Source organism: Chroicocephalus ridibundus, chromosome 5 (assembly GCF_963924245.1).
Source record: "Chroicocephalus ridibundus chromosome 5, bChrRid1.1, whole genome shotgun sequence".
Lineage (NCBI taxonomy): Eukaryota > Metazoa > Chordata > Aves > Charadriiformes > Laridae > Chroicocephalus > Chroicocephalus ridibundus.
This window is the reverse complement of record NC_086288.1, coordinates 51,796,577-51,811,786: the sequence shown is the minus strand read 5'-3', so window position 1 is coordinate 51,811,786 and position 15,210 is coordinate 51,796,577. Positions and strand designations below refer to the sequence as shown.

The 15,210-nt window shown below is 36.2% G+C and overlaps 1 protein-coding gene across 5 annotated transcripts in view; it reads left to right on the top strand.

The window, feature by feature from the left end:
• The window catches only part of ZFYVE28 (zinc finger FYVE-type containing 28), a 164,033-nt gene that overhangs the window by 89,078 nt on the left and 59,745 nt on the right, over window positions 1–15,210 (top strand). For all 5 annotated transcript variants that reach the window (XM_063336735.1, XM_063336734.1, XM_063336733.1 and 2 more), the window contains exons 3-6: window positions 7,790–7,927; window positions 10,801–11,003; window positions 12,725–12,814; window positions 14,836–14,925. In XM_063336735.1, the coding sequence (XP_063192805.1) occupies window positions 7,790–7,927; window positions 10,801–11,003; window positions 12,725–12,814; window positions 14,836–14,925 (521 nt within the window). The remainder of the gene's footprint in view (window positions 1–7,789; window positions 7,928–10,800; window positions 11,004–12,724; window positions 12,815–14,835; window positions 14,926–15,210) is intronic.

Here is a 15,210-nt window from a genome sequence, read left to right as displayed (position 1 = left end):
TTTGTAGCCTGCTTAATTTGCAACCCTTGAGACATTATATTAGTTGTGTTAGTGGAGGTCATTGAAAGAGACAGCAGGGTAATTACTGAGATCAGGGGAAGAAGTTGACTGGAAGAAGCCTTCGTGTTCCCAAAGTTTAGAAACTGTAGTAGACAAAGATATTTTTAACAGTAGAGGGGAAAAAGTAGAAACCAAAAGCAGATCCTCTCCAGCCCATTCAGTTGTGTTGGAATGCTTGGCCACTACTCATTGATCAGTGGTGAGGAGGGAATCATGCTCTTCCAATTTAATTTGAATGAGGGCAGTGCCAGTTTAGGAAAGAAAGTGAAACTGAGAAGAAAAGCATTTGTTATTTAAGTAATGATGTGAAGATTAACCTTAAATTCCAGACAATGCACACTTCTGCTGTACTGTTTATCTATGATAATAGAACTTGTAAGTTGTGTGGTGTTTTTTTCTTTAGAGTTTCATCTCCAGTTCAGTTGTTTTATAATTGATTACAACATTTGTCATTTCATTACTCCTAGTAATGATTACTTGTGTGAGTTGCATTGCTCCAACAGATGTCTTCTCCCTGCTGCCTAACATCTTCAAACAGTTGATGTCAGGTACCTGTTTGTTGTTTGGGTATGCAACTGAGTGAAACCTTGGAACACTTCTTTTGAAAACACACAGGCTTGTCAACCCTCTCATATGTTTTTAATGTACTTCAAAGAACCGTGAATGAAGAAAAAGAACCTGACTATAATTGTGCTAAATACACTAAATAGCCTGTAAGTATCAGAAAAGTTAATTTTTTTTTCTCCTGTTGGACTTAGGCTATGAATGCTGATTTTTGAATTTACCTTTTCTTGGTCGGTGGGAAGATATAGCAAGGTACAAAACCAATTTGCCGCAATAAACATTTCTAATTAGTAAATAACTAATTGTGTCTTTTTAAATCTTGTATGTTTAGCAGCTTTTCTTCATCATTGTTGGGAAACTTTTGGTGACTTCTATTATTTTTCCATATAGAATGATTAGTATGATAGCTAGAAAATATAAAATGCCAGCCATCAGTTCGGCCATCAGTACAACTCTATGAACTAACAAGAATTTTATTTCCTTTCCGCGTTTTGGTTTCATGTCTGATCTTATGTAGGGAGTGATTAATATTGTAACATACTTTTTCTTTGAAAAAAAAGGATCATAATAGTGTGTCCTATTGTAGTTTCCCATGTTAACAAGTTCTTTCATGTGTTTCCACTTGCTCGTATGGATCAAATAGGTCATTCGGAGAAACTGCCTATTATCTAAGACTGTGAGCAGAGAGGATTGAAAATGCTGTGCACTGCAGGTCAGGGAATTAATTTGCAGCAGAGAACCATAGAGAGGAAAGCTGGCTGCCGGCCAGCTCAGCACTGAGTGTGTTGGGGATGCAGGATGCTTTTGCTCTGCAGTAGGGAAAGGCAGAGTGAAGGTAGCAGTAAGACATGATTATGTTGCCCCTGTTCTGCTCGTGGCCTCAGCTGCGAAGCAGCTTTGGAACGATACAAAGAAGGTGCTGCCAGTTCTGTGCCAGGCTGAAATTCTTTCATGCTTGGGAAACCTCGAAGTACATTTTAGGGCAGTTTTGGGATCGCTGTGCATGGTAGGAAGGCAGTTGCCTGGTACTGGTGGAGGAGAAAGCCTATTTTATGTTTATTGCAGCAGATACCCATGTTCAGAGCAAATGTCTCTAATTCTTCTGTTGCTATAAAACTATGTAAAAGGGGATGTTAGTGTACTAGGTTACTGGATTATTTTCAAATGTCTTTTAATATAACCCAAACATTTTAGAGTCCCTATAGAAAACACTTAAGCATGTATACACTGGTGTAAGAGCATGTCTGTATCGACATTGTTTATCTAATAATATTTTGAGTCACTGTGGACAAAGTTCTTAAGTTATCTCATACTGATAAAGGGAAGCCTGGCAGAAAAGCTCTGTACTGAAACAGTCTTTCAGTAGAGGTTTGGGTATACTTCATTTTCAGTAGAGAGTCATGTCTAATATTAGTTAATAGCTTTTTGGTGTGGAGGAGTAAAGCAGAATTATTTTTTTTCTTATGGTAGCATCAAGAACACTTAGATTTTCCAGATCTGAAAGTGCTCCTTTCTGCAGGGAGAGGATGATGCCCTGTAACGATGCTGTACTTAATGTAGTCTCTCAAGTTGATATTAGCTATAAACAGCCCTTCTGTAAATGGGGATTCCTCACTTATTTACTGAAAGCTGTATTTGGGCGGGTAGTAAGAAAAGAGGAAAATGAATTCCATGGTTAGATCTTTGTGTTAGAGAAAGAGATTCTCAGAGCACATGTAAATTAAATTTAAATGTAATTTGTCAAAGGAGTGCACACTGTCTTTTAGTGAAAAATGTCATTTTAGCCAATAAATAAATACTACATCTTTGTTAAAGAACCATTTTTATTGGAAGCTCTGCTCAAATATCTGTGAGTTCTTTTGTTTGAGAATTGGTGTGCCAGCATTCACCATTTCATATGTAACAATTGCTCCACTTGGGGAGACGTAATTATTCAGTGTATGCATAATAAATTTTGAATATATGCAGGAGGTAAGATCAAAATTTCCATTAATAAATCTGTGATATTTGAAGTGTTTAGTGCCCTCATAAGGGTACACTAGCAAGACAGTTCAGGAAGAGAAGCTTTGACATTGCAGTGCAACACAAACTACAACAATCTTTGCTGCACTTAAATTGCTAGAGATCTAAGTTGCCTTTAATTCGTGATGCTCTGTAGTGGGCTAGGTTAAACTAGGATCTACTGCCCAAAGTTCATACACAGCAAAATCCTAAATTACTTTGAGAAAGTGGAGTATCTAGAAGTTGACAGTGTGAAATAGTCAAATAGCTGATCAGGCAAGAAAGAGAGACTGAAAGCACGGCCTTTGGGATCTGTGCAAGATGGGCTGGAGGGAAAGCGGGGAATTTGTTCCTGTCTGGGGAGAGACTTTGGATCTCTGATGGGTCAAACGGTTGTCTGTAGAGACTCTGCTGGGTTCTGAAGCCAGGACTTTTGGGTGTCCTTTGAAATCCTGTTATATCAAAGAGTATGTCACCTTATTTGGTTTCTTCTGTTAACGAAAGTAACCCATAAAAACCTGACTACTAGCTAATTACTTTAATTACAACAAAATCTTCCTATATGTTTGGCCTTAATTTGTGCTCATCAGTTGCTTCTGTTTGTCATAAATGTGATGTTGGAGGAGGTCTGTAATTTAATGTTAAGCCAGGAAAAGAAATGAAAAATGTAAAGTATATATTTAAACGAAGAGGCTAACATACCATCCATTAAGCTCATGATGATATCATCAGAGACTGTGTTACCTTGGCTAGATTTTACTGATAATTCAAAAAATGGGTATTAAAGAGGTACTGAACAACACAGGAAGCTATCTCCCTCTGATGAAATCTTGCAAAAGACCTCAAGAAGGTCATGTTATATTTAATAGCGTGGAAGAGCAACATAGATTTTATCAAGGACAGATACGAAAGGGTAGATCAGTCTTCCTTTTGTTGATCTAAACATATGTTTTGGAGCATAAGTAAGATGAAGTTACTGGCTTTTCTTTTTGTACCTATTCAGAAAGCTAATGTGGCAGTTGCTGTTAGTTTTATGCTCTGATTATTGAGTATATGGCCAATAACTGCTGGGCCAAAAATAAACCAACTTTTTGTCCTCTACTGTGGCTGACTATATCCATTATCTCAGTACCACTCATCTTTCCTATCAAAATAAAATATAAGTGCTTTCCGTTACATGAAACACTGAGCTCTGTTTTCCAGGAAATGAGAATCTCTGCAGCAGCTGCCTGTTGTGCTTCTGGGGAGCCTAAACGGAGCAACTGAAACAAAACTGTGCTCATCCCAGTATGCAAATGAACCAAAAGATAATAGATAAAGCCACCAAAGGATACATTAAAATCCAGAGGCTTTTATATAGAAAGATGGATCAAGAGAAAGATTTACCATTTCAATTCCAACTAATTGATTTCTGTTGCTTAAATTAGAGCAAAACCTCAATGCTACCATGTATCTGAACCCATTTGTTCTTAGCTTACAAAGCAGAATACTGTAATTAACTAAATTGAATGTTTCTTGAAGCTCTTTTAAAGAAAAGACTAATTTGCTTACAATGGATTGGATAGTCTGTCTAAATTGGCTGGCATCCTTCCAGTTTCAAAGCAGCTGAGATTTGAAATCATTATGGGAGCAAGTATTCCAGATTTCTTCTTTAGGTTACTCTGCTCTGGGTGTCATAAGAAGGAGGAATGGAAGAGGGGAGCGAAAGTGATGGAGAATTGTGTTTTTTTTGTCTGTAGTAGACCCTGTAGTAAACCCTGTAGAAAATCAGAGAATTTGGGAAATTGCACATCTTCTTAAAACAGCAAAAACAATTCAACTTGTAGAATTCTTTCAGCATTTATACACTAAATGGCAAAGTGCCGTCAACTATTCTTTCCTTAACCTTCCAGTATCACCAACAGAGTGTGCAGGAAAAGTTGCTCATCTTTTTAATTGGCTTTTTCACTTTTAAGCTGCCTATGTGAAGCCAGGTAACTCTTTACAACCAACTGCTACAGAGATTGAGCTATCATGATTTATCTCCATTGGGAAGTGTATGTTAAAATTCTAATTACCTATGCCTTAACTTGCTAGTACTGCACAAATTACAAATAACTTTTTTAAACTGACTCAGTAAGTTTGGCATACATGGAGATGTGTTGGTAGACCTTGGGTGCTCTGGAGCAGAAGCATATAGAGATTAAAGAAACACTGAAGACATGAGGAAGAATACTAAATGTCGTTTAGGTGGCAAACAAATATATACTGAAAAATTAGTATGGTATTTGCTTTGTAAAAAGTTTAGTTATATTATATACTGTTACCTTCAGTTGCAATATTTGATTTAAGGTACAGAATTTCATGATGCTTATAATAATAATTATCTCCTGAGATGATTTAGGCAGAATCTTAGTATTTTTTTACAGATATAATAGTTAGAAAAACATAAGAAAAATTCATAACAGTGGTTTGGCCAGCTATGAGTCCTACTACTTTTCTCTGTTTGCATAAAATGTTCTTTGATATATCAGGAATTTTGAGTATATATGTAAGTGATTATAAAAGGGAAATTAAATCTGTCTTGTAGCTGCTGTAAAGAAAAAAGTTTGCATTTGGAAATAATATATTAAAGTAAAAAAAAAAAATAGGGAGGAAAGCATTTCAATATGGGCCTCATCCTATTCTGGGTAGCTTTTTAAAAAAAAAAAGTAAGATTGAAAATTACGTTTTTCCATATTCAAGTTTGGCAAGTAAAATTAATTGGAATATCATGTCTTAAAATAAAATGGTATTGGATTATTTAAAATCTGATATCAGATTCAAATATAATTCTTCTCAGAGTTCCCTGTCTTAATATTTCTTTGTATTTCCTGTGGCTTTTGTAAAATTTACCTAGTAGGATTACTTTTTAGCACTGTATCTCTCCAATACAAAAAGATCTTTTTTTTTTTTAATTAAAACCTTTTATTAATTCCCTGAAAACAGGAATCTGTCTTTTTCATCCTAATGCACCAACCTGTATTGCTCTGGTAGTAAAGTGGGAGCTACAGGCAAAGGACCTGATCTCAAAATAGATCAGTAATAACTGATCTAAAATACATCGCGAGTGATTCGTGTCCTTCTACAATTTAAATGCTTTAATCCTTAATTTCATTCTTTGCTCTGTAACTTTGTGTAGGAACTAAGTAGTCTAGGAGTTGATTTCTGTATGGGACCTACGTTCAAAATATTTTGGTTCCCCAGCTAGGTCTAGCTAAATAATGATGAGAGAAGTATACTCAATACCAGGAATTAAGAAATGGAAGGAAGGAAAATAGGAAACTTGCTATTAGTCTGCTTTTGCTCACCCTAAAGCATCATATCGATTTGCATATGATTCCTTGACTTGTCTCCATTTTATCCTGGAGAGGGGAGGTTGAGGCAGCGAGTGGTTCAGGATGGTGGTGCCAAGACAGAGCGCGGGCATCTTTGCTCTTTGTGTCTTCTTCCAGGATTTGTACTTAAGTTTCCCCCTATGGTTAAACTAGGGATAATTGTGAGGTTGGTTTTTCCCCTCAATTTTTTCAGTGGGTATCTCTTTGAATTCCTAAGGATTCCAGTGCCCCACTAATCTTGGCAGTATGTTATACCCAGCAGACCGAGGGGTGCATCTCTAAAATCAAGTATTTTAGATGTTGGTGAATCTAGCTTTGTTTTCTTGTCTCTTCTCATACCTGCTGGCCACAGTCTGTGGTGTGATGTCACGAAGGACCTACAGAGCATTTGGTTTTCAGATTTTTGTTCTAGAAAAGATGGTTGAATATTGTATGTGCCAGTGTGTTTTAAATGTATGGGGTGTTTTTAACAACCTGTGAAAGTTGTTTTCATGAACAACTTTCACATTTCAACAATTATGAAATGAAATGTGTTACGTCATGACAGACTTGCAAAAAATACATCTATGTAAAAATGCTTTAATTGTTAAAACATAAAGTTCCTCATACCAATGTGTAATAAATATTGCCAATGCTCTATTTTTTTTTATTTTGGATGAAGATAACTGTGATTACGGCATTAATGTGGCAACAGCAGTTACAGTAGTCTGCACTGAAATTACAGAAAATGTGAATCTTTTTTTGTACCTAAAGTATGTTTTGTCTTTCTCAGTGGGGAATGTACTAGAGGGGCCAGGTTTCTTCAAAATTCCTCTCTCCTATTATTTTTTAAATGCAGAGGAAAATAAAACAGTAAAGTGTAGACTCAAAGCAATTCTGTCTGTTAAACAGTTCTATACACAGATTTGTTTTTGATTGAAAAATATTTTAAATAGAACATGAATTCTGTAAATAGTGGAAGAAGCATGAAATAGACAAAACATCTTTAATGAAAGCACTCAGCCTTTTTCATGCTCTGAATCCACCTTTATTATGTTAATCAAATTCCATGCAGTTCCCAGCAGGGTATGTGAAAATTTTCTTTTCAAATAAATGAATACAGATTATTTACTGCATATCAAGAAGCTGGTTACAGGTCTTTGATCTTTGTCCTGGTGTAGTCATAGATCAGAGTGGTTATTAAGACACTGTAACTTGTGCTGTGTTCCCTTATCCTCCTGGATGGCCAAGGGAGTGAGATGGCAGGCAGGTGTGCCAGCCCTTGCCCACTTAGCACTCAAGTGCGGAAAATACCTGCTTTAGATTTCCAGGATGAGTTCAAGTCTATTCAGCCCCAATGGTCCCAATAAAACTCAATTTCTAACAATTTTTAATACCTCCAGGGTACTCTGTCAGGTGTTCTCTTGGGAAAGAATGAAGTGCATATCTGCGCTTGGGAGCTGGTGAGAGGAAATGAGAGAAATCTAGTTTACTTGTACTTCTAGTTTACTGTTATTTTACAGTTAAATAGCTGGAGGTAACGAGCTCTTTGAATCATGCCTCCTCATCAGAAGTCCCACTAAAGTAGTCAGTGCAGTGAATCTGAGAAACAGTCTCTAGGAAAACTAGAAAAAGTGAAGTTTGCCACTCTTCGTTCTACGCAATATTCTCTTTTTCTCTGTGTGTATGATGACCATAAGAGTTAAATACTGTGTTTCTATTTTACTTAATTAGCTGCTGGCTCACTAATAAATTCTGTGAAAAGTTAGAAAAAACATTGCGGTATTTCTGTGGGAACAGTATATATGTTATCCTATATTTTGCTTCAGGATAATGTTTTGAACATCATAAATCAAATCATGGATGAATGCATTCCACACGAGCGGGCCAACCGAGACTTTTGTGTTAAGTTTCCAGAGGAAATACGCCATGACAACCTTGCAGGACAGCTTTGGTTTGGAGCAGAAGTAAGTCCCTCATATTTTTGTTACTTGGGGTTAATGGGCAGTTTTCTCTGGCATAAAGCCAGAAGTGTAAAGTACATCTTGAGACTTTTCTGAAAATGGTACATATAATTACAGAGCAAAGTAAACGTCTTTGAAAACTTGCTCCAGATGCTCTGTGGAAGGATTTAACTATGGTTTTGGTATTGGTTGGGCTAACAGCATACCAGTTTATTTTTGTAATTGTCTGCTGTCATTATGACCACCTCTTGAAAACTATTCTTTTGTGAATTAGCATCTGATTAATATTAATTTTTTGATTTTTTTTTTATTTTGGTGGGCTATCTTGCATCCCATGCTTTGAAAATCATAGAAACAAATAAAGATACATAAAGGAATTTTATCAGGAGAAAAGTTTATCTCCAGCAAATATAAGTGCATGCTGTCACTTTATTTTAATGGCTATATTATGCTATAGCTCATGTTAAACATACATAACTTTGAGCTGGCACTTGTTGCACGTAATTCACTTGTTTCATGAGTGTGCTAAAAATACAATGGTTTCTGTGCAAAACACTGTAATCCACTTTTCTCCTACCTGGTTTATCTCAAAGACTTGCTTCTGCAGCAATCTGTAGAACAAGGGATTTTCCTAGTGAATAAACTTTAATTATTTTAACCAAGGGAAGCCTGAAGTGTCAGGAAAAAATGATGTGATATGTAAGATGCTTATTCATTAGTACTGATGAATCATTGTGGCATCTTTAATGTTAAAACTTAGTGTCTTCATGTCTGCTGGCCTGAAGGTGACTAAGCACCATGGATTTGTGGAGTGTTGGAGGGGGGGAGTAGTCTAGACATCCTACCACACAAGAGCATATTGTAGTGTTGTTTTCAGCTTTGCCTCTCCTTGATTTGAAGCAATCCTTTGGCTCCTGTTATTATCCATTCTTTTCTCTATGAGTTCCTCCTGTCCTTTTAAATTGCATTGCTCTCCATCAGTAGTTTCTATCTTGTTCGGTCCAATATGCCTCCATGTGTTCTGTTTCTAAAACTGTCTTTCACAGTTTTTAATTGTAGGCTCCATTGAGTCAGGCAAGTCCCATGTAGAATTTACAAAATGAATTTGATAATCCTGTCCTCAGCAAAAACAGCAGCAACCTTTCTTATTATCGTGTGACCTTCACTGCTGTTGTCCAGGTGATGCCATGCTCTGTTTTAGAATGCTGGGAGTCTGACATGTTGGATTTAATGTTGCTTCCTTGGTAGTTAGGTGGGAGGAGATGGGGTAATTCTTTCTGTAACCATCCATAGTGAATCCCTGTGAATCCCATTACCCTTTCTTACCCTAAGGGACTAAAAAACAAGGATTACAGCAACAAACAAACAAGAGAAATGGAGTAACAACTTCTCTTGCATTGTGGAAAATGCTTGAGGGAATTACGGACAGAGACAGTATCTTCTAGAACAAAAAGAATGTTGCCCTTTATTCACTGTTGATGTTACATAAGCTGATGTTTTTACTCTCTCCAAATCAAACTTTCACTGTCTCTAAATCAAATTTTCACTGTCTCCAAACCAAACCAACAGGCTGAAGAGACCTGTTGGTTTCAGAGAAAGTAACATATGCAGTGATGAAGTCATGCCAACTTATACTACTGTACGCACTGTCCTCCTGTAAATTCATGTGGTAAGGAAGACTGTATGGACTGTTATGAATATACACTTACGTGTCTTTGTCAGTGCAATTGCTCTGAGTTATCAGGCTAACGGTACCTATCAACGGGTAGGACTTTCCCTACCCATACTTTCCCACAAATACTCCTTTGGCAGAAAAGGGGTGAGAACATGATCTTCTCTGAATGCCCTTAAACATGAATCAGTGCATCAGGCTGCCGAGCGGGGCTTGGGATTGCAGGTCCCCTGTACAGAGCTGCAGAAATGCCTCCTATCCAGGGGAGTGCAGGGGAGAGGGGATTGACACAGAGCTGCAAATGGAGACTAAAAAAAAAAAAAAGAGAATCTTGAGACTTGAACAACCTTGTATATTTTCAGTTAATAAAAATATTTCCATTGATACCACAACTGTGATTTATATCAGTGCTTGTTTTCTTCTGTACATATCCATAAAGGGAGCAGCAGAGATTATTAAATAGCTTGTTTTTAGTAGCGAGATTTTCTAAAAGTTTTATTATTGTGTTACAGTAAAAATCTACTTTTAATGTCTTTGAGTTGGTCAGAGGGAGTCCATGTATAACTCTTGGGGCAAGGAGAATCTTAAATAGCTGCTTTCCAGAAACTGAAAGGGAAGAATCACTCTGTTACCTGGCTTTTATGTTCTTTCCTATAAAATATACTCACGGCTTCTGTGGGAGGCAGGATACTGGTCTAGGTGGATCCCTGATCCAGCCAGCCGGTGTGACCAGTTTTGCTGCAAAAGGCATCACAGTTGCAGAGTTTCTCTTCTTTTTGTACAGAATAGAATTATTTTAAAAAATTGAGCAGTCCAGTCTGAATCAAAACAGTTCATTGATTATACTTTAGCTAGATTCACATCCCTTTTATGCAAAAAATCCTTGCATAAATAGAGTATATATCCTACCAATATTTATTGCCTAACTACTAGGAGAAGAGCTTTAAGTTCTTCTGTTAGCTCTGTGGTTCTTGCACTTGAACCTCCCCCCGTTCTCGTGACTCCCTGACTGAGCTGCTCCCTGACCTTTTATGTGAAGGCTTATGACTCGGCATATCAGATTTAAATCTTTCACTTGCTTAATAATTTGCAGCAAACTGGGGTTAAGTACTGCTCTTCTTCAAGGCATTAAATATCACATCTTGTGCTTTTTTAAACATAAAAGTAATTTTGTTAAAATATTTTCTGTTAATCTATTTCATAGTGTTTGGCTGCTGGTTCAATTATTATGAATCGTGAAATTGAGAGTATGGCTATGAGGCCATTGGCCAAGGATCTGACCCGAAGCCTAGAGGAAGTTAGAAATATCATTCGTGACCAGGCCTTAAGGGATTTGAACCTCTACACAGAAAAAATGAAAGATTCACTCAAGCATTTTGATGTCCTTTTTGCTGAATTTGAATTAAGGTAAAAGATCCGAAGTAAATGTGTTGTGAGCATTGGCTTGGCTACTACAGCTATTGTGTCACTTGTTCATTTTTGGAAGTTGGCTGTTTTGTTCTGTTTTCTTTTTCTTGAAAAAGTATGTAATTTTTTTATCATGGTATTTGAATCCTTCAGTAATTTGTTGTATTGTTAGATTTTTTTTCCCTTCCAGTGTAGCAATAACGAAAAGAAAATTAAAGAGCGTTTTAGCAATCAACATTTGCTCTCTTCAACTAAACTATAATCTTCGATTTGCATACTGGTATATGGCATTTGAGGGAGGTTTTTCAAGACACAAAAGGAAGCTGTAAATCTCTTCCCTTAATGTTTTCTTTGTTGGAGGAAAGGCAACAAATAAGAGACATTAAAAAAAAAGATAAAAATAGTCTAGAGATTATGACGTTTTGTTCTCTTGTGCTCATAGATAAAAGCAAGATGCACCCAGTGAATTTAAGAAGGCAAATTGAGATCTGATGAAGGAAGTGCTTTTACACAGGCCATAATTAACTGCAGGAACTCACTGATTTAAAAACTTGTGATTAAAAAATGGCTTGGACGTTTAAAATAAAAATAACTGCTTTTGGGGTGCAAAAAGTAACTGCTTATTGCATCAGAGGTCGTGTTGACCAAGTCTTGCATTGTGCTTCAGAATTAAAGCCAGGTTCCTGATGTCTATTAGATATTTGTGGTGGTAAGCGTAGTTACAGATAGTTACAGGATATTGGACAAGATTTTCTACGGATCTAATATAATAAAGCCATTTCTACTTTCAGCAGAACAGGTTTCTTAAAATTGAGCAGTGTTTTAAATTTTTCTTGGCAATAATCTGTACACTGTCTTTTCTCCCATTACCGTTCGCCCTTCCTTCATATTTTTTTGTATTATTTCACTCAGGCAATTTTTCTGATTTAAAAAACCTCTTACATTGAAAAACATTTTAATTGAAAATATTGGCTTAAAAACATGTTTTTAAGTGTGGCTTTGAGTGCAGACACCGATGACAATCAGTAACTGAACTGTGGCCAGTGCCTGTGCACAGTTTCTGGCCTGTCTGTACCAACTCTCTACACACAACATTTTTCTTTGCTATTGTTTTGCGAACAACTTTTTCCTCTCATGTGTCACCTGTAGTCTACAAATGAATGATTAAATAATAGAGTGATGGAAAACTGCTTACTTTTACCGATGTTTCTTACCTTGTGAATTTGTGCTTTTGCATGTAATTCCTTACAGAAACAAGACAAACTTTTAGGTCTCCTAAATTGTCTTTGCTGGGTAACTGAATTTTACTAATATAAGTTCAGGTAAAATGTTCCTAGAGAAAATGTGCCTTTTAGTTGGTTTTTTTTTTCTTAAGCAAATGCCGAGTAAACTATTCTATCTTCAAGATGTGGCAATAAAGATCCTTCTAGGACCTATCTCCCTGTGCCACACAGTATGGAGTTCTGACTGCTAAATGTGTGTAATTGTATTTCTAAATTACTACTGAGTTCCACTGCCTCAATCTGCAATAGGTGAATCGGCTGCATTTCTTACAAATTCTTACACTGTACAATTTTCATAGTAAGTGCTGTCAAAATAAATACAAAATGGTACAGGCAAGGTTAGGTTTCTAAGATTATTTTTCCTAGGTTTGTTTTTAATTATAATCTGATTTGTTGAAGCATGTGAAATAGTAATACATTATTTTATAATCTTTGTAGTTATGTGTCGGCCATGGTACCTGTGAAGTCTCCAAAAGAATATTATGTACAGCAAGAGGTAATCGTACTTTTCTGTGAAACTGTGGAGAGGTAAGCATTTCAATTAAGTACAAAATTTTAATTTCTGTGTTTACTTTCAGTCTGAGCTTTTGTAGAAATACTTTAACTGCAGTCTTTAAGAAGCATCATAAAACACCAGGTATTTTGCTTTTCTAATAAGTATCCAAGTACAAAGTTAAAAAGCTTTAAGCATGCTTGCTATGCACAAGCCTATGCTCTTTTGTTTTCTAGACAAAAAAATCCACAAAAGTTAATAAACCAACAAAACCAATATTGTTGGTATGCCTAGTTATAGATATGAAAATGAAAACTAAGCATTTAAATAAGCTAAATCTGTTTAAGGCATCAAGACTTAATGGTATTTCATGGAAGAATACTTGGGAGATGGTTCAGATCATCTGTGAACCTCTAGTGATTACCATAAAGAACTTGTAAAGGCTCTTTGAAATCTTAAACGGCTGGAGCATGACTTTATATGTATGAAGAGATGATGTTAAAAAGCCCCAAACAATCCTGCAATTCGTAAATTCTTTTAGGAGTCTGAAGTGATAATAAAAACATTAATTTGTTTGGAATGTACTGTTGAACATCTTTTTCCCCTGTGACAGAGTAACTAGCCTAGCAGGTGGGGAACAGCATGTGAAATACCCAGCTTTAGTGAGGTTTTCAGCAGTGCAACACTGTTCTCAAAAGGAAACTAGTGAACTGTAGCCTGGGTGGAATTATGAGAGACCAATTGACTGTGAAATGCACTTGAAATAAGCATTGGGTTTCCTGTCGTATTTGGAGAACTTGTGAAGTAGGACCCTGGGTCTGGTGTGGTCTGAAGGGAGAGAGGTCAGAGAGCCATCTGTTGTTCGTTGCAGTGGCTAGTCCAGCCCAAACCATGACAACTTTCATTATGGAATGAAGGAGCACAGAGCACACTGCCACAATGACACCAAGATCAGAGGTGTTTCAGGCATTTTAAAAGACAGGATTACAACTCAAAATGGTCACAACAAGTAGGAGGAATTACTTCCTATCAGTTAGAGAGCAACTATATATACACATATTTGTCCAATAACAGGAAAAAGAAGGTTTCTCATTTGCAACTTTGGATAATCTGGCAGTGGACTGTAGGAAGAAACCAGGGAGTGAGAATGGGCCATGCACTGATAAGTCAATCTATCATTAGTACAAAGCAGTGCCTGCTTTGTGATCGTTTTGCTGTCCACCAACAGCAGTTTTGGCAAGACAGGGAGTGACAAGGAATAAAAGAAGTTTTTTATTTCCATTCTTTTTGGGAACAATCAGATCTCAGCAGTTTTGAGTCTAGTGTGCACTAGCGTGCAGTTTTGAGTCTTATTTTAATCTTACGCACTGATACAGACAAATCAGAGAAGAAATTTCAGGACGTTATGAACCTTACGAGGATATTAAGAAATTGTAAAGAAACCTAGAAAACATAGCCTAATTGACAAGCCTAAACAAATTGGGGTTTAATCTAAAAGGGGCTTAAGATATTTGAAATGGTATCGGAGGACAATGAAGTGTCCCTCAATTATTAAATCCTTAGACTTCAATAATTGTTGCTGTGTAGAACTGTCTTGGTTTTTTTTTTCAGTTGGTCTGTTAGTTTAGAGGGGGTTGACCTTGATGATTATAGCAAGTTTTATTTGAAAATGAAACCAGATACTTTTCCCTATTACTTTTAAAATGTTTCTTTTAGTTGGTAAACTCTAAGCACCAGTGGTTTTTCAGTAGCAAATTGAAGCTTAGCATGCAACAGTAAATAAAAAGGGAAAATGGCATAAAAATTATTTTGGCTTTGGATGGCTATAAAAGCTTTAAGTGTTTAAAGATATTTTTTTCCTCATGTTATTTTTTTTTAAAGCAGAGACTACAGCAGTCAGTTATATACACAATGTTTTAGATTGTACAAAAACAGTTAATGAGTTAAATACTATCAGTTTGGTTTGGCTTATAACAATTTTTTCAATTTTTTTCCTATTGAAATGCATTCTTCAAGAGTTTGATATCTTAATAAATAATTTTATTCTTCTGCTTAGAGCCTTAAGGCTTGGATACCTCACTCAAGATATGATAGATGACTATGAGCCAGCTTTAATGTTTACAATTCCAAGATTAGCCATTGTATGGTAAGTAATTTTTTAACTATTTTCCACTCTGGCTTATTGAAAGATTTATTCAAGATTTCAAAAACTTTGTTCAGAATTTTGGCATATTTTCTTTCACCTGAGTTTGCTTGTACTTTCTTTTTAAAAAATCAAAAAAAGAGGATTTTGTTTTGTCTTTTGTTTTAAAACATTATCAGTTTCATGTAGAATATCAACAGGGAGAAAAAAATAAAGGCAGAGAGAAGGTAGAACTCTAAATATAGAAGGAAGGAGCCTAGAATAATTGATCAGTCATCTTCCGGAAAG